The sequence below is a fragment of the Acipenser ruthenus genome, chromosome 5 (assembly GCF_902713425.1).
Source record: "Acipenser ruthenus chromosome 5, fAciRut3.2 maternal haplotype, whole genome shotgun sequence".
Classification (NCBI taxonomy): domain Eukaryota; kingdom Metazoa; phylum Chordata; class Actinopteri; order Acipenseriformes; family Acipenseridae; genus Acipenser; species Acipenser ruthenus.
The window spans coordinates 64,965,257-64,984,456 of NC_081193.1; the positions used below are offsets into that span (position 1 = coordinate 64,965,257).

Here is a 19,200-nt window from a genome sequence, read left to right on the forward strand (position 1 = left end):
AGGCCAGAGCAGTGCCAGAGATCCCCAGGTCAGCGAGAGATGATAGTAGAATAGAGTGATCAACAGTGTCAAAGGCAGCAGAGAGGTCGAGGAGAATTAGGACAGAGGAGAGAGAGGCAGCTCGGGCATACTTGTGAGTTGGTGACAGACAGGAGGGCGGTTTCAGTGGAGTGAGCAGAGCGGAAGCCAGATTGGAGAGGGTCAAGCAGAGAGTGGTTGGACAGGAAAGCAGAGAGCTGGCGGTGTACAGTCCGCTCGAGGGTTTTGGAGAGGAAGGGTAGGAGGGAGACAGGACGGTAGCTCTGGAGGGAGGTGGGGTCGAGGGTAGGTTTTTTGAGGAGGGAAGTGATAGAGGCTTTTTTGAAACCAGAGGGAAAGATACCAGAAAGTAGAGAGGTGTTGAGGAGGGAGGAGATGAAGGGGAGTAGAGCAGGAGCAGCAGCTTGAAAGAGGTGAGTGGGGAGGGGGTCCAAGGCACACGTGGTGGGTTTGTGACCCTGGAGTAGGGAGGAGAGGTCAGAGTCTGAGAGGGGCAAGAAGGTGGAGAAGGAGGGCGAGTTAGTAGGGGAAGTAGTGGGTGTAGGGGTTGGAGCAGGAGGGGGTGCGGGGGAGAGAGAGGTGTTAAAGAGTTTGCGGATATCTGAGATTTTAGAAGAGAAGAAGGAGGCAAAGTCATCAGGAGAGATAGAGGAGGGAGGAGGAGGGGGGGAGGGTTTAGGAGGGAGGAGAAGGTAGAGAATAGTTTACGTGGGTTGTTAGTGGAGGCTTGGATTACAGATTGGAAATAAGTACATTTAGCAAAGGAGAGAGTAGAGGAGAAGGAGGAGAGGAGAGTGCGGTAAAGGTCTAGGGCAGCAGGGAGTTTGGTTCTCTTCCATTTCTTTTCAGCAGATCGCAGTGTGATTCTTGCCGAGCGGAGCGCAGAGGAGAGCCAGGGATGGGGAGGGGAGGGGCGAGCAGGTCGGGAGGTGAGGGGACAGAGGGAGTCGAGGGAGGAGGTGAGTGAGGAGAAGAGGGTGGAGGTAGCAGAGTCTACGGAGAGTTGTGAAAAGGAGTCGATAGGAGGGAGGTGAGAGAGAGCAGTGGAGGCAAGGACAGAGGGGGAGAGAGATCGGAGGTTACGGCGAGAGGTGACAGTGGGGGTAGGAGGAGCTGGGAGAGGGGGGAGAGACAGAGAAAAAGAGATGAAATAGTGATCAGAGGTCCAGGGGGGTGACAGAGAGGGTGGAGGGGCAGCAGGCCCTGGAGAAGGTGAGGTCCAGTTGACGGCCAGCTTTGTGGGTAGGAGGGGATGGAGAGAGACAGAAGTCGAAGGAGTGAAGGAGAGGGAGGAATCCAGCAGAGTGGCTGGGGTTGGAGAGATGGATGTTGAAGTCAGCTAATAGGACAGTTGGGGTAGACAGAGAGGGGAGGGAGGAGAGTAGATAGTCAAGTTCATCCAGAAAGTGAGTGAGAGGCCCAGGGGGGTGGTACAGAACAATGAGCAGGAGTTGACAGGGAGAGGTTAGTTGGACTGCATGAAATTCAAAGGTATTGACAGAGAGTGAGGAGAGGACAGAAAAGAGTAAGGAGGGAGAGAGGAGAAGACCCGTCCCACCTCCCCGTCCAGTGAGACGCGGGGTATGGGACAGGACGTAGAGAGAGGACAGGGCAGCAGGAGTAACAGTGTTATCAGGGGACAGCCAGGTTTCAGTGAGAGCAAGGAAATAGAGCGAGAGGTGGGAGGCAAAGGCAGAGATGAAATCAGCTTTGTTAGCAGAAGAGTGACAGTTCCAGAGTGCACCAGAGAGTGTGCGGGAGGGGGGGAGAGGCAGAGAAATGAGGTTAGAGGGGTTGGAGGAGCAGCAGCGGCGGGAGGGCAGAGGACGAGGACGGGAGGACAGAACAGGGATGTGAGAGGCAGTCATAGCAGGACAGGCAGGACAAAAGGCACAGTAGGAGCAGTGGGGTGGAGGGTACAGACCTGACTAGTAGATAGCTTCTTCTAGAGCCCCGTTAGGTTCGGATCTAGTCGAACAGCGTCTCAGTGCAGGCCTCCCCTTGCTGGACTCCCACAGCTAGACTCCCGGCTCTTTTGTTGAGCTCTCTGCTGGCGCTTCTTGCCGGCGCCGAAAGATTATGGCATTCAAGTGTACATCGGTGACCTGCATGGATTTGACATTCCAGTGTGTCTTCCGTGCCATATGTCACCCTATCAGTTTTCATATCCAGTGTTGTCTGCACAGAAGCCTTTTTCAAATAGAGGCTGCAGGTCACTAGGTCAGTTAACATGATCGAGACATGCTTGTTTAAGAACTTCCACTGCTGTAGCACATAGCTCTAATAGGATTCCAGTTTTTGCTATATTTTAGATTCTCAGAAGTAAATTAAAAATATTCATTAAATCAACAGGAAAACTATGAGGGAATTGCACTTTTTTTTTTAAGCTTGGGTTCTAACACCTTTAATGAACCTTGGTATATTGTTTATCTTTTTATATTACTAGTCTGCTTAGCTCTGCTTCAAATACTGCTGAAAACAACATTAAATTAGCAGTTACATTTTCGAGATGTAAGAGCAATAATACAAACTGCAGTCTGAAAACCACTGACCTAGCAGACGAAGCACGTTTTAAATGTGAGCTTTCTCAGTCGAATGCCAAGTGCTTAACTGTCATCTGTCAAGTGATGGACTGCTTCAAGGGACAAATCCAGACTAGACTGTGACCTTGGTGGTTGATTTACCAAATGCTGAAACCTACCTGGAGAACTGCTGTTTGCAGTCACGTTTACATTATCAGTAGGTTGGTATTTGCCATTACAGTACATTGTAGTGTTTCTAAAAAGAGACCTGGCGATCTTGTAAATATTCATCCCATTTATTCTTCTTTATGCGTGTGTGTGTGTGTGTGTGTATAGAGGAGTATAGCAGTCTAACAATATACAATGTCCAATTACCCCAAGAAGTTAATACAAATTGTGGAAAATTAGGTACATGACAAAAGCTTGTCATGCATAGATACATGTCCAGCTATCCATTGTTTCACAATTCTATGCATAGGCGTTTTCCAGCCTTCAGATCTGGTTTAAACTAGGCATACTTTAAATCCCTGGATTTAAGCTGTCAAAATCTTTATGGTTGAACTCTTATGGCACTAGGCATTCTGCTTACCTTGTGATAGTCACATGCTACAGCATGTTGGCTCTTAGGCTAGACGGTTCTAAGATCTGATTCGCAAAAACTCATTTTGTTACTCTTTCAACCGTAAGATGATTTGCCATGATGATGTACCGTCAGTGGCAGAGGAATAGCCAGTGTAACTGCACAGGGGCCCACACACTCAGAGGGCCCCAGAGGAGTCTGAACGTTTGGAAAAAAATATTTAACAGTGCTAATATCCTTCACATTTAGATTTGCAGATGATACATCCTTCATGTTTGTATCATTGTAGCTACCGGTGCCAGTAATTCACTTTTTGTTCTCCCATGTCTTAACACCGCTATTCTCTTTTAACAAAAAAACAAAAAAATTCGAAAATGGATCGGAGATTTCCTTTAACCTGATTGGCCAATATGAGAACTTTAAATATCTCATAAAGGACCTGAAATGTCATCTCTCCAACTACGTTTAATCACTGTTCCTAATCCACCCAAAAATACGTAAATACAGCATTTGTGTATTTTTTCTGCTTGTTGAAAGAAAATCTCTGTTCTTGTACACACCCTCTGAATGTTGTCTGTGACTATTCTGCTTCATCGCTGTTCTATCTATATATTTAAATGTAGTATAGCAAATAAAGTAAAATAAATAATCGAGACTAGGGTTTGCTATCAGCAGCAATACAGTAATCACAATACTATAGCAACTAGTCTCCGGTTTGAATGACAAGTTGAAATCAAACAGCTTTCCGCAGTCTGATTACTTTCAGAAACTTTATTTAAGCATATCACAGGCACATTGCATCTCTTCTCTAAAGCCAGGAGAAGGAGGCTTTAACTTTTTGAACACACAGTGAACAAGTTGCTGAACAAACAGCACGATCCGGATTAACACATTATGTAGATAACTAGATGTTTTAATTACTAAAAATGTTATTTTATTTATTTCGCTAATAAATGTTCGGACCCAACGGTAACTTAAATACTGAAACACAAATACATGAACATGCACTCAAATCCAAATAACAAAAAAAATAAGTTAGCTGTACTTTTATTCTTTACATGTTTTACAAACAGTTCACAAAGCAAGTTTTGCTTTTCTGTTAACATAAATTAATGGTTAACTTAATGACCTCCTTGGTCACTACATGACATCAAAACAGGAATAAGAAGATATTTTAACATTCTGCCAAATAGTTGCTGCTAACCCGACTAATTTTACTCCAGGCTAATAGTTAACAATCAAACATTTCAACCTGCTGTCATTTACTTTTACTTTTGAATGATGGTATTTATTTAATACTCCATTCATCTTTTATTTCTCTTAGGAGACTATATGGTGATGCAGCGGAAATGCCAATGTCTTGTCAGCTCCAGACTTCCGGAAGAGAGACTAAGCACCAGCCAAGCTTTTCCAAGGAGGATTTTCTGAAGCTGATGATACCAGACAGCCCCCCTGTGGAAGAGAGCAAGAGGAAGGTTAGCCATGCCTTTAGTCTGTACTTCTGTCACAGGCAATTTGCACAGGCAACCCATTGATATTTCAAAAATCATCAAAAAGAGTAGACCACAAAACTTTAAGCTCACTAGAAAAGCATAAGAAGGAATAATGCTGGGCACATTCGCCTTGAAAAACTATGAAGCACTACTTTTGACAACTGAAAATACATGCACGTTCTGGTTGCATACAAGCTATAGTAATTTTGTCATCTTAATTATTTAACGTTGTTAAACACCACACCAATGAATTGCCCACGAAAACACATTTTGAGCTTAATATTGCTTGTTAGGGCTATCCTTTTAAGAAGGCTTTGTTCCTTTCACACTATGAAATGGAATAAAATGTAATTTGACAACAGCACCGGACATACAGCCCAGTTGCATTCCAGTGACAAAATAAGTCTGATTGCATTATCTGCTTCAGAGAGATGGTTTATTTCAACCAAGATGTATTTTTGTATATTTTTCTAGTTCCCATTTTAACTTGTTTAGTGTAAATGTAAGCAGACTGTCGACATATCTCATTATCGTTGAGGAAGCCTGAATTCTCTTTGTAAAAGTAATGATATCCGGACAGTTACTCACTCTAGTGTATGCTTTAAAGTACATATTGGGTGAGATATTTTCCTGTTTTATGTAGCTATAGATGCAAGCCTGGAAAGTACTGTGGCCATGAGGATGATCTAAATCATTATCATTTTTAAGTCTAATTTACTTAATTGCGCTTCACAATTCCCTACCTTGTGGAATTCATTATCAGCCAGGAAAGGCTGCAAAGAATGCATACAATGGAGCTATATTTAGACACTATATTCTGCTTACTATTTAAAACACAACTCTTTCCAACACCCTCATGTCCAGAGAGGAAGCACTAACTGTACTATTGTTTGCAGAGAATGAGCCAGGCAAGGATTACAGCATTTTGGAAAATTAATCAGTGGAGGTATGCTGAATGCATGATAGTAGTATAACAATGGTCAGTGTGTATTTTGCTGACTTAAGCTGGCTTCAGCTGCATCCTCAGTGGGCTGGAGTTCATACGTCAAAAATCCAATATCCTGACTGTCTGTCTTCCAAATGAGCTTGTGTCTGCTAGGACAGGTAGTAATACTAGCAAACCTGGAAAATGTAAACCCATTGTTAAACAGTTATAGAGTGGAAAATTAGGAATTAAATACACCTGAGAAGACTCACAAATTGGTGTATGCTGTTCTACTTCGGTATACAATTTACTTTTAAAATGCAATACATTTTTCATATACCGTATAATCATACATATGCCATACTGATGCAGACTTAAGAGTCCCAATGGTTGAAGATAAGTGTAAATACAGGATATGGCTAAGATGTTTACACATTTGCACAAATACACAAAAGCATGCTATTTTGTGGCTGGAATGGTCTTCAAGGTTAAAATATTGTATTGTAATGTTGGTTTCTAATTTACTTCTCTATCTTTTTTCTCTTAACTTTGAACACATATCCCGTGTTGGCACACACCCTCCCCCACACATAACCTGTATGTTTGGTTATATGGTAAAGTTAATGATGTCAATAGACAGTTTTTCTCTTTGCCTTGACAGGATTTAGTTGTTGATACTGGATTTCACTGACTTATCTATTAAACTTATGCTAACATGTTAGCATATTTACAACACAAACAACTGCTTACGCTCATCTGGGCTCTCTGCATCTAGTATGTGTCACAACTAGATATAGAGTGCCTGGAGATTTGCCAAACAAGTATAATCAAGTAACGGTAATATGCAAATATCTGACATCACTCGACGTCAGGATAGGGTTGCATGATTATTCCATTTTCAATTGATTATTATCATCTTAAAATGATCACAATAATCACTATTATCTTGAATCCTTTTTTAAAAAAATCCTTTTAAGTCCATCCTTATTTGGCAGTTCTGCCTCTTTTTCTCAGTATGCTTTGAATTAAAATACCACTGTTCTCTCCCACAATAGAGATGCTCAGTTTAATTGTGACACTTCACGCACACACCCCATGAAATGTGCATAATGCCTTAATTGTTTAGAGTAGTGTATGTCGGTTTTTTGTGTTTAGTTTTTTGCTTTGAAGATATCGTCAAAGATATTTTTTTAAATGTACTGTGGATTCAATGTTTATGTTGGATTTTTTTGTTTGTTTTTAAAAGTGGACCACCAGCGCATTTTTATGTTGGGTTCATTTTGTTTAAACAGATATTTCTTGCAACAGAACGCATTTTGTACTTTCTTCAGACAGTTATTCTTACATTAATTTACTCCATTGTCATTCAAGTACTGCTGTGCATCTCATCCTCTTAATCAATGCAGAATGGCATGATATTAGAATGTAGTCATTTTAAATTAAAATCAAAACCCTGCCGTGCACTATCCCTGAATAGAAGCTGCCAGACACTGTGACCTTGCACTGTCCTGTGAGCTAATGCTGTCACAGGGTTAGGAAACCTTTGTTTTAGTATTTCAAGCTTTAGAGAACATTTAATATTTCACCAGTTACTGACGTGTGCTCTTTTGATAAACTGAGATCATTAAAAAAGGAGCTGTACTTTGCAAGAGCAGGTGGCAAAACGGTGCAGCAAAAATAGTCTGTGTGATTTGGATGTAAATGGATTTTACTTTAAAACTGACAGGTCATTATAGACGGCTTCCTGAACTGCGAGGTTTTACGATGACTGCACCAGGAAATTGCCACCTTTCACAGATTTCCCTTCTTGTGACCCTATAAAAACAGGATCCTTACAGTATTTCACTAAATAGTATAACCTCTTGGGTTAAATCAACTTGGTTTCTCAGACCAGATGGAAGTAATTATGCAGTTTTTTGTGAATCTGCATCAGCCTTAAGCTAAAGTGCTTTTTACATATTGATTACAGTATATTTATGATTTGAAAGCTTTAAAAAAAAAGCTGACTTCAATGTTGATTTTCAGGTGAAGCATACAGTAGTTTAAAAGCTGCCGTGTTCCAGAATCTTAAATTATATTTCCTTGGTAACTGTTCCCTTCTTTATTCCTAAATTTAGCCTCTAGTGGTTCACTTTGGCTGCCTAGTTGGTTTGTTTCCCAAAGGTAATTTAAACTATAGAAACAAAAACTTACTCCCCGAGCAAGTTTGTGGACAAGTATACATATTTGTTTAATACATGAATTGAAGATTTATTGGTTTGTGCAAGTGTGGCATGCTCTCACTGTCTTGCAAAAGTATTCAGACCCCTGACCAATTCTATCATATTACTGAATTACAAACGGTACATTGAAATTTCGTTCTGTTTGATATTTTATTTTAAAACACTGAAATTCAAAATCAATTATTGTAAGGTGACATTGGTTTTATGTTGGGAAATATTTTTAAGAAAAATAAAAAACTGAAATTGCTTGCATAAGTATTCAACCCCCACACATTAATATTTGGTAGAGCCACCTTTCGCTGCAATAACAGCTTTAAGTCTTTTGGGGTAAGTATGTACCAGCTTTGCACACAGTGTTGGAGTGATTTTGGCCCATCTTCTTGTATATATTCTTCTTATATACAGTACTGTGCAAAAGTTTTAGGCAGGTGCTGTAAAGTAAGAATGCTTTCAAAAATAGACATGTTAATAGATTATATTTATCAATTAACTAAATGCAAAGTGAGTGAACAGAAGAAAAATCTAAATCAAATCCATAATTGGTGTGATCACCCTTTGCCTTCAAAACAGCATATATATATATATATATATATATATATATATATATATATATATATATATATATATATATATATATATATATATATATTGCACTACTTATTTTAAAATAAACAGTATTAGATGACATGTGGTAGAACCCAATTTGTTTCATACAGCCAATTACAGTCCACGGTTGATTTCTATGTGTTTTACATACAATCTGCATGGATCAATTCAGTGAATGCTGTACAGTAATACTTGTAGGAATAGATTGTTAAATTAAATGTACAGTTGTGTTTTGGCCTAGACTGCTAAAAAGGTTAGGCTTGCTACTTTCAACGTTTATTTCTGTCTCCTCTACCTGCCTTTTAAAGCTGTAATTAGCATTGTTAAACCATCTCCATTTCTTAATAACATCATGGATAGCTGACAATGATGCAACAAGCTAAAACATTGTTTTCTAATTATACATTCCTTGAACAGAACTGATCACTTTACTCTCGTTGTAAGGAAGATGTAGTCACTACACTACACACTGCTTGTTTCATAAAATAAATATTCTGCTTGGAGAAGCACGTAACAAATGCAGAATTAGCAAGAAACGATAGGGGGGATTCATTAGGTGTTTGAATTAAAAAGGGCGCAATATCAATCTAATGATACGGAGCAATTAACTTTGTTAGAGTGACCAACTAGTCTATTAAGCCCACTTCCTTTATTCCTGTGCATCATTTGCTATCTTGCTTTTTTAATCTTTTTTTTTTTTCCTTTTTTAAAAAATAATATATATAAAGTCAGCACAAGTGCCATTTAAGGCAAGTAGTATTGGTAGAAATACATGTCTAAAACTATCAAGCCTAATTATGATGGTTTATTCAGAAGGAAGCAACACTAGACACCTTCACTTTGTATATTATCTAAGCCATTAACTTTACCACTGACATTGGTGATTACAACTGGCACTTACAATGACAAGACCCAAACATCACTGTTTTAAGTTTAAAAAAAAAAAAAAATTATAGGTTTTTATAGGTTTAATTTTTTTTTGCTATGTAGAGATCCAGCTCTAGATTTTTTGTTTTTCACAACTGCAACAAAAATCCACTGCTTAAACTAGGACTATCAATTAATCACAGTTAACTTCTGCGATTATCGCATACGTTTTTGGGAGATTCATTTTTTTAACACACGTTAATCACACTCCTCTGTCTTCAGGCCACACATGATGACAACCCCTGTTTTAAGATAATATCTAATGAATGTTAAGAAGCTGATAAACCATGACAAGATAAATATTTACAAAAATGTAAACCCCAACAGTCGTATTTAATGCAAACAAAAAAAAAAAATTATCACAAAATAAGTAGGAGCACTGACTTTTTTTATTTTTATTTTGTATGCTGCTTATTTATTTTCTTTTTGGGGGCATTGACCCTGAACGCACTTTTTCTGGGACATGTGGCACCTTTCAACCTGACTCTTCTTTGTCTTTGTGTTCTTGAAGAAATGCCTTGTCTACGTAGTGCAGTAGTAGGATGTTATGCATATCATATGGTACGTAGCTTAGTGCTCCACAGTGATGTTAAACATGAGCGTCTGCTTTTTTCCTAATGTCTTTTTATACTAATAGCATTTCATAAGGCCCATATTTCCAACATGGTATTTGAAGGTAACCTAATAATAACACAACTGAAGCACTTGAGTTAATAATAAATTTGACTGGGAAATTAAGATGCATTCATGAGGACATTCTTGAGATCACTAGTAAATCTGATGACTTTTCCACAAGGCTTTATCCAAGAAGTAAAAACAAACCTTGTCTGAACTCTTAAATCCAAGGGTTATTAATCCTGATATAATAATCCTGGTCCTTGACCGTAAGGGTTTAGGGGTTATCAAGAGTACCTTATCAAACATCCTGTTACAGGAAGATTACTACATTTCAAGATTAGTACATTGTAATGCTGCATTGTTTAGACGTTTCAGAAATGTACAGCTTACATGCTTGGGTGGGTGCATTCGGCACCAAAGATTTAACAATCTACTAGTGGTGTTGCTTAAGTTGTTAAGTAATGAGGTGTTGGCATACCCTGTATTTCATTGATTGATTTCCCATTAATATATTAACTGTTTCTGTATATAGTCTGTCATGACAGAGACATTTTAAATGTAAAACTGTTTTAAAAAAATAAAAAAGCATATATATTGGTTGTTGAACAAAAAAAGCACACACTATGACAACAGTGAAAAATAATCCTACTTTTTAGAGGGAAACATGGCATAAGGGAAGGTAAGAGCCCTCTTACATCAGCTCTACATTATGGGTTGCCTGCTTTTCATCACCCCCGTGTCTGTTATGTGGATGTCCTGTGAGTGTGTTGTATTTGTATTTTATTGAATTTGTTTTTGCCTGAAGTAAAAAGGTTTGATTCTGTATTCCCCCAATAATGATACAGAGCCAGTGACGTTTCAAGGTGTAACATATTTTCAGAATGTAATACATCAAAAAAAGTTTTTATATTTATTTAATTTTTTTTAAATCAGATGTCTGCTTCTGGCAGTCTGTCCTCAAGGAGGTCTCTGTATCGCACTCTGTCGGATGAGAGTTTGTGCAGTAACAGAAGAGGATCCTCGTATGCCAGTTCTCGAAGTTCAATGCTTGACCAAGTATTGCCAAATGATATTCTGTTCAGCACTACGCCTCCGTACCACAGCACTCTACCACCCAGAATGACACTAAACCCTGGTGCATCAAACCTAAGAAGTAAGTGCTGACCTACATTTTTTTTTTAATTAACATTTTATTTGATGGAAACTGTTCTGACCAGCCTAATTGGGTATAGTAACTGATATTGTACTTGGTCGTATCTGTTAATCCATTCTGGTCCATAAACTGGATATTCCACATAAAGATGTGAATTAGAAAACTTTTAAAACTAACGTATTGTCTTGGCCATTAAGGATCCTAGAAGAGCTGGTCATTATCCTCTGGTACATGCTCTATTAAAGCAGTATTGTAATGCTTAGTTATGATATTTGTATCACGCTTCTGGCTGAATTCAAAAGTGTAGGATCACAGAAAGCACGTAGGTTCTTCGATTTGGACACAGTGCATTTAAATAAATACTTTGTGACACTAAGTGTTCTTTTAAGCAGTGTAATGAGGGTCTGTTTCCTAAGGCATTGTATTAAGAGATGCGTACAAGTGTCAGTTAATGGACAAGAACCCTCTGACTGGCAGTAAAGATATCCAGCCTTAAACCTGCAGGTGAGGTTAAACTGCTAGCGTCAGGTTTAATGAAGAGAAAAAAAGGCACTCGGCTGTTAATCAATTATACTGACTGTAAAAAATAAACTGCAGGATTTATTTTTATTTTTTTACTATAGAGAAGAATATATCTTGACATGCTCTATTGATTGATTAATCATCCAATCTATTAATCGATTAATCACAGCTGTTTGCTAGTGATATGAAATTGTATTGAATGATAATTCCAAGTAATACAAGGTATTAACAATGCTTTCATAATGCCAGCTAATGTTGACTATATACATATATTTACTTACATGTAATTTTACATTTTGAAAATATTTGCTTACATGTAATTGGAAGTTGGACAAAGTGAGTCATTTAAAATATTAACTTTTTATTTGCTGTTTTTGGTATACCGTAAGCTTTCAAGTTTCAGACTTAGACAGGTAACTTACAGAGTGCTATTTTATTTTAGTTAGCTGAAGAAAAAGTATGAAATAGCTGTAATGATCTGATACCGTTTTGAAAGAAATATGTTGAATAAAAAAACATACTTGTGACTTAGATAAGTGAAGGAAAAGTACTGATGAGCAAATTTTGCAAGTTGCCGTCTTTTTTTTCTTCATTCTGAAATATATGATGGCTATACCGTCCAGTTGCCCTTTTTCCCAAGGTCATTAATCGATTAAAAACCCTAATATATGTTAAATGTGTCCCCCTGCATTAATTTCTCTTTTGGTGTGATCTAACTGGGTAAAAAAAGAAAGAACACATGTTGAATAAACAGTGATGCATTGCATGTTAAAATGCAAAGCAAAGGATTACCAACTGTCATTAGATTATATATCTCAAGTTTTTTTTGTTTTTTTTTTATTATAGTGTCACATGAAATCATTTCAACGCATTACTGTCACAGTTTGACACCATTCACTAGAAACTACTGTAATAATAATGAATTATCAACCACAGTAATCAAGACACAAATCAAATACAAAAATGGATATTAATATAATCAATATTATTGTATGCTGTATATACATAGAAACACCTCCACTGTATTCCCATTGCCAGAAATATGCCCTCCCACTTGGAATAAGAATACGCTGATTTCAAACATGGGCTGTTATCTTAAACTTCATTCAAACCAGATGACAGCTTTATGAAGTTGATCATCTTCAACATTTTAGTCCCCCTTTGCAGTGAACCCTCTCTTCAGGTTTCCGGTCTGTTGGAGCATTATGTGATTCAGTACATTTCTGGAACTCAAAGTCTTCATGAATGCCTGTGTTTCATGAATTCCTGCTGAGTACAACCACAGGAATCTCTTGTGGGAGAAGCTTTGATAGTATTTGGGTACTGAATGTTTTCAAGGAAATTACCTACTTTATACAAACTACACTGTTTACTCTCTATGTGCTTGGTAAAAACGGGCTAAATTGTGGTGGCTGATATGTCTAGAATATATATTTTTTTCTGTTGTGCTACAATATACTGTGAGAGTTTAAAAGTGCAATAAGACATGCAATCTTGTTATCAGTATCCATGTTTCTCCAAACATGCCCCTCATTGCCACCGTTGTCCACTTGCAACAGATGGTCTTTGGAATTTCTTTATTTCTGTGCAGCTTATTCCACTTGCACAAGCTTCCAAGTGGTATTTCAAACTTTGCCACACAGCAGTTAGTATATTCTACAAGAAGTCCAGACATTGGAGATTTTGTAAAATGTATTTTGAAAGAAATTCACTGGAAAAAAGTTTGATCACTTGAAAGAAATCTATGGATATTTTTTTAGGTGCCAAAGTGTTGGAGCTTACTGATAGATTTTTATAAATGTTGTGCATATTATGAGGGTTTATACAGATACTTGAAAGCCTACTTTCATAAGATCCAGCCTTTGTTCATCTGTATTTTTTTTTTCAGAATAGGAACATGCCTCTGAATGTATCCAATTAAAATAGGTGATATTTGGGCATTGTAACCTGAAATAATCAAATGATGTAAAGTACTTGGTCCTTTATTTGACTGGTGAAAACATTGTATTCTATAATTAAGCAATCATTTAGTGCTAATGCTTGGTGTATTTGTGCATTAACCTGATTTGGTTGTCTTTCAGATGAATTCTGGTTTTCTGACGGGTCCCTCGCTGAGAAGTCCAAGTTTACTGACCCTGGCCTGATGCCCCTACCAGACACAGCCTCTGACTTGGACTGGTCTCATCTTGTAGATGCTGCACGAGCATTTGAAGGTATGAAAACATACATGCTGTTCACTTGTTATGATCTGCCTCGTGGCAAACAATTTACTGCTTCCTCCAAGTTCATTTACACCTATCGATTGTCCAGAAAATAACTTTGCATCAGATTGAAGCACAGTTTGTTTTTTATTGAATGCACAATATCTACAGTAGGCAGGCCCGCCGCCAGGTTTTCATAATCAGTAGTCCCTCGCTAAACCGAACATGTCTGGAGACATGTTGTCCGATTTTTAAAAAATGAATACCTGGAGCACACTTTCTTTTTACTTCAGCCTACCGGTAACACAAAATAAAACATGTTGCTGCATTTTACACATTACTGTACAGTGTGAAAATAGTAAAAGACTATTTTTTATTAAAACGAAATAATTTTAGTGCACTTTCTTTTTTTTTTACTGTAGCATACTTAGTACATAACAGAACACACACTTTACATAAATAAGAATTTTTAAATTTACATAGAAAATTTGACAGTGTACTTACAATAGTGAATGTGGCCTGACTGAATTGACAGTTATCAGTCAAATTAACAAAAGACTTTCAGTCTTGATTTGCCAGAGGCAAATTTGTGAAGAATGGTATCAAAGTTTACTCATTCTGCTTCATTCCACTCGATTTGAGAGGCGAGCTAAGGCATTTAATCATTAGATAACCCTTGATAAATTTCAACTTGCTGATATCATGGTTTGAACCAAGGGAATCGCAATGGACATGTCTGTCTTTTCGGATTGTAGAATCGTGCTAATTCTGTTAATTTTGACAAGATTTCATACCAGATCATTAGCAAAACAAGATATTTGTATGTGGAAATTTGAGCCGTCAGAGATTGTGCTTCAGAAAAAAGCTTCAGCATGGAGAGTGTTGCCATGCAAAAGTTGCTCAAAGGATTCAATAAGCTGTGGAAATTGGAACAGATTTGGTCTAGCTGAATCCAGGCGAGCACTCCAACATGTTTTGGAGAGCCCTTTAATGGTGAGATTGGGGAAAATGGTGTGAAACAACATCCCAGCATTTCGTGGATGCAGCAAAGAATGCAATACGTTCTCTGCAAAATTCCAAAAAAAACGTCTTTGCCTAAATGCCTAAACTTTTAGCAGCATGCACAATGACAAGGTTCCAGTTGTGGGGGGGAACAGGGAACAAAGAAAGAAAGATGATTATTTTCGGCAATGATGGCTTGCACATCTTTGTACTGGCCCCTCATATTAGCACCATTGTCGTAACACTGGCCACGAAGATCAGAGATTGAAAATCCATATTTTGCTAGGCAGTCTAACACAACATCAGCAAGACCTTTTCCAGTTGCGTCTGTAACATGCAGAAATTCCAGAAAGCTCTCCCTAATTTCGGCTGTTTTGTTGGTTTCGTCGATTTCAACATAATGGAGCACTAGCGATAGTTTTTAGAAATGTCAGGCATACAGTCCACTATCAAGCTGAAGTAGTTTGCTTTCTTGACTTTTGCAGTAATGCTATCCAGCACGGCATCTGCCAAAAGACTGAGAAGCTCATTTTACATGTCATTGCTAAGACATTGGTTTTCTCGCTAGGCTGTCGCAAGTGCTTCATCAAAACTGGGTCGTATTTGGAAATTAGTTTGAGTAGCTGCAGAAATATGCCATTGTGCTCGGTGAAAACTGTCAGATCCACGTAAGGGGAGATTTGCATTTAGCTAATCAGATTACTTCTAACAAACGTTTTAACACTTGATGCCACCTTTCTTTCTCCATTTCCATTTTTTAGCATTTTTAGCATTTCTTTGTCAATTGTCACATTTGATTTAACAGCTAACTCCATTTCATTCCACTTCCAGTAAGTACATGAAGGGACCCGTCTGTGCCAGGCAGATGTTTCCAGTCACGAAATCCTGTCAGACTAGAAAAACTCGACCTCATCATGATCAAATAGCAAACAGCAGAAGCAGAACACAGAATCAGCTGGTTTTCAGTATACTAGCCAATCTCTTCTGACTTTTTGATCCGTTGCCTACTTTCCAATTAGTAGTGGGCAGAAGAGAATCATCTCTTAGTGCCGTCAAGGTATTCGGTCACTGGAAAATCTCCATGTAACATATCTGACCCTTCTAGCTGCTTAGTTCCTTTCAAAACTGCTTGATATCGCAAGTGATGAGTAAGTTTGTCCGGCCACTCAGCAGAAACTCCACTGCGCTCTGGTAGTGGTTCAGAAAGGTAGAGCTTCAGCAGCCACAAACTTAGTCTTACCATGACCCTGAGAATTAACTGAAGCAGAAAAACTTGCACATTGGGTTTGGAGTTCATTTTCAGTGTCGTAAGGTGGTTCTTCCACTTCGTTCTCGGTTACTGTAGGTGTTTCAGTCTTCTCCGTCTGACTGCTACATGGCTGCAAAAAATGTTTAATCAACAGTCTTGATTGCAGTTTTTTTAGATTTTCTTTTTTTGCATCTTTTTCCTTCCATTTTTGACGTCTAGATTTTTGTTTCTTTTTATTTGGAGGTTACAGAGGTTCGGTAGGCTTCATTTTTGATGGACTAAAATTGTAAAATGATAATGAGGTGCGAAAAAACGCTTGTCAAAGACTTGATTGTTGTAAAGTATATCGTAAAATGTGCCAATTATAGAATGACTTTAATTGGTACATTTGTTTAATTTTATGTCAGTCATAGCTTTCGACTTTATGAAGAACTGGGGAGGACGGAAGCCAATAGGGAGTGAGAAGAGGCAAGATTAAGGGAACAGGACACAAGCAGGAAAGAAGAAAATAAAAAAGAGGAGATCTAAAAGTTTCACTGCACTGCACGGCACGCATACAGCTTGGTTTTAGTTTAGTGAAAACTAAACATTTCTAGCCGTAAAGGCTGCTTGAGTAGGATAGCTGGCACAGAAATAGTACATTTAATCATATTTGCAATTTTCTTTTTGTATGTGTGTGGGCTCCCCTCTGGCGTCAGGGCCAAGGGCGGTTGCCCGGGGTGCCTGGGTGCCGGCCCTAACAGTAGGAGATTCTGAAAATTATGATTTCATAGAGGTCATGTGGTTTTCATATATTTTACAATTTTTATCATGGTTTGTATTTTTATTTGCATTTTAATGATTCTTGGTAGTTATTTAATTTAAGTATAATTGACAAGGAATATTATTGATAAAGCGTAATGGAAGCTAATGATTAGCTCTGCAAGCTAGTCATCGGTTGATTTTAAATCATACAGTGGTTTCAGAGCTTGATACATTTTTTTCAACAATCCTGAAATATTGTTCTAAAGGTATTTTGATTTCCTGAAATATTAAAAGATTTTATACTATTAACCTTAATCTGGGGGGGGGGGATGCATGTTTTCTTGGAAGCTGAATATCCAGTGAATATGTATTTAAAGATTAGAGAAGCAAATGCTGGCCTGCTGTGGTCTGGTGGTGATTTTATGGAAGCTGACATATAAACAACAGTCAGTTTCTAAGGCGATTGCTGTAAAACATTAGACTTCTGTATAATTACGTTGATGGGTGGGGTGAAAAACCTGTCTTGTTCAACACAACATCATGCATAAGTACCAGAATGTAATGGATACAGACATATATTCTCAAAAACGTCTTCTTTGAAGATGAGAATTGTTTTTCTGTTTATTTATTTAATATCTATTAAAAAGTGTGTGCTATATTGTAGTAATTCGGGTGGCGGCAGACACTGTATACAACCTAGAATTGTCCTTCTAAAAACCTCATAATAAAATAGTTTGCCGCTTTTAAATCTGCTTGTTCTACATTTGTTCCCGTGTGGTGCTAATGTATCACTTTCTTTCTTTTTCTTCCTTTAGAACTTTCATATGCTCTCTTTCTGGAAGGTAACATCTGTTGGGTGTTGATATGACAGCTTGTTTTTTTAACGTGTGAAATCCTTGTTATTAACTCTAATTGTGTGTGTGTGTGTGTGTGTGTGTGTGTGTGTGTGTGTGTGTGTGTGTGTGTATAAGTAACTGGGTCTTTGGAATGTTGAAGCTTTAAGCTGATAACACTAAAATGATCAAATGTGACAGGGTAGAGATTCATAATGACGGTGAGTAATACATGTAATTGAGTTTGAGAAGTAACATATTACTTACTATGCCCCCTCCCTCCAAAGCTTAATTTAAAATAAACTTAATTTTGTTACTGAGAGTTCTATCCACACTTACGTTAATAGTACTTAGGTGTTGTAAGCTTTACTATCTTATGTTTTTTATGATGTTTACAATAGGGATGGACACGTGTAATCGTTTATTCGAATAATTGTTTAAAAAATTAATAATTGTATAATCTGTCTTTTAATGCAACAAATATAAATGGTCTGAACAGACCATTAACCACGCTAAGCCTGCCGCTGCAGCCTGACATGAATATGAAATAATTCATTGTTTCTTTTTGTGGCTCTAAATTACTCAAACTCCTGACAGATACAAAAAATCTGGCATTCTTAAGTGCAGGCTGATACCAATACTGTAGCTATGGGGCAACGGTGGTGGCTGGTATGCACCATTGCACGTATTAAAACTATGTTTAATATTTACATTGAATTAATTCAAGAGACAACAAAATAGAGGTATTTTATATTTTAAAAGAAGAGATATCATACAGTTGTCGGCTGTCATGGTATAATTATTTATACTTTAAACCGCAGCGGTTGATACTAATAAACAAACCAATCCCAAATGGCAGACGGTTTAGTTTGCTTTCGTTAAATAATTGAGCACACTGCATAGAGCTGTACGATTTCTGTAAAATGTCTTCAACAAAAAAGACACCAGCTGCATCAAAGATCGGATCACTCTGTCCAGTACAAGAAGGGGACATTTCACATGTCTGTTGTTGTTTTTACAATTATTTAAGCATTTAAATATTTAGGAACATTAGTTGTATTAAAACTAGAGAAAATTATCAATTTTTGAATGCGACTGATATTTTTTCTGCTTTTAATAAATGTTGTGTTCAATTGTAAAATATCTTGCAATACCAATTTTTAGACTGTGAAATAGGCCCTTTTTTTTACCGTTTTTTAAGGCTTCATGTAACAGAAGGTATACCAAGACTGGGAGGTCCCTAGTTTACAATAATTCAAAGATTTCTTATTGTAATTACTCAAATATTTAGTTTTTAGATGTTAAGTCTGTTAAGGTACTTTGTAATTTATCCATCATACAAAAACATGTTTGCTGGATAAAAAAAATGGAAACCAAACCTGTGCTCCCTGGTTCGAGCAGGTTTTTGGAATAGGCATGTAGCTCCCAATAAGCTGATTTGGTATTAAATTCATGTGCCATGTCTGTCACTAATATGAGCTGTACAAATTGCCTGTCACCATTGCTGTTCAAGAAGACTGATTTTCAGTTCTGCGTCAATAACCAGAGAAACATTTTGGATCAC

General features: G+C 37.7%; 1 protein-coding gene across 5 annotated transcripts in view; it reads left to right on the forward strand.

The window, feature by feature from the left end:
• Nucleotides 1–19,200, forward strand: part of LOC117403032 (signal-induced proliferation-associated 1-like protein 2) — a 138,216-nt gene that overhangs the window by 107,085 nt on the left and 11,931 nt on the right. For 3 of the 5 annotated variants that reach the window (XM_059024380.1, XM_034004870.3, XM_059024381.1), the window contains 3 exons: nucleotides 4,466–4,616; nucleotides 10,866–11,085; nucleotides 13,689–13,820. In XM_059024380.1, the coding sequence (XP_058880363.1) occupies nucleotides 4,466–4,616; nucleotides 10,866–11,085; nucleotides 13,689–13,820 (503 nt within the window). Of the gene's footprint in view, nucleotides 1–4,465; nucleotides 4,617–10,865; nucleotides 11,086–13,688; nucleotides 13,821–17,618; nucleotides 17,646–19,200 lie in introns of all 5 variants that reach the window. The other 2 variants (XM_059024379.1, XM_034004867.3) reach the window with 1 other exon arrangement.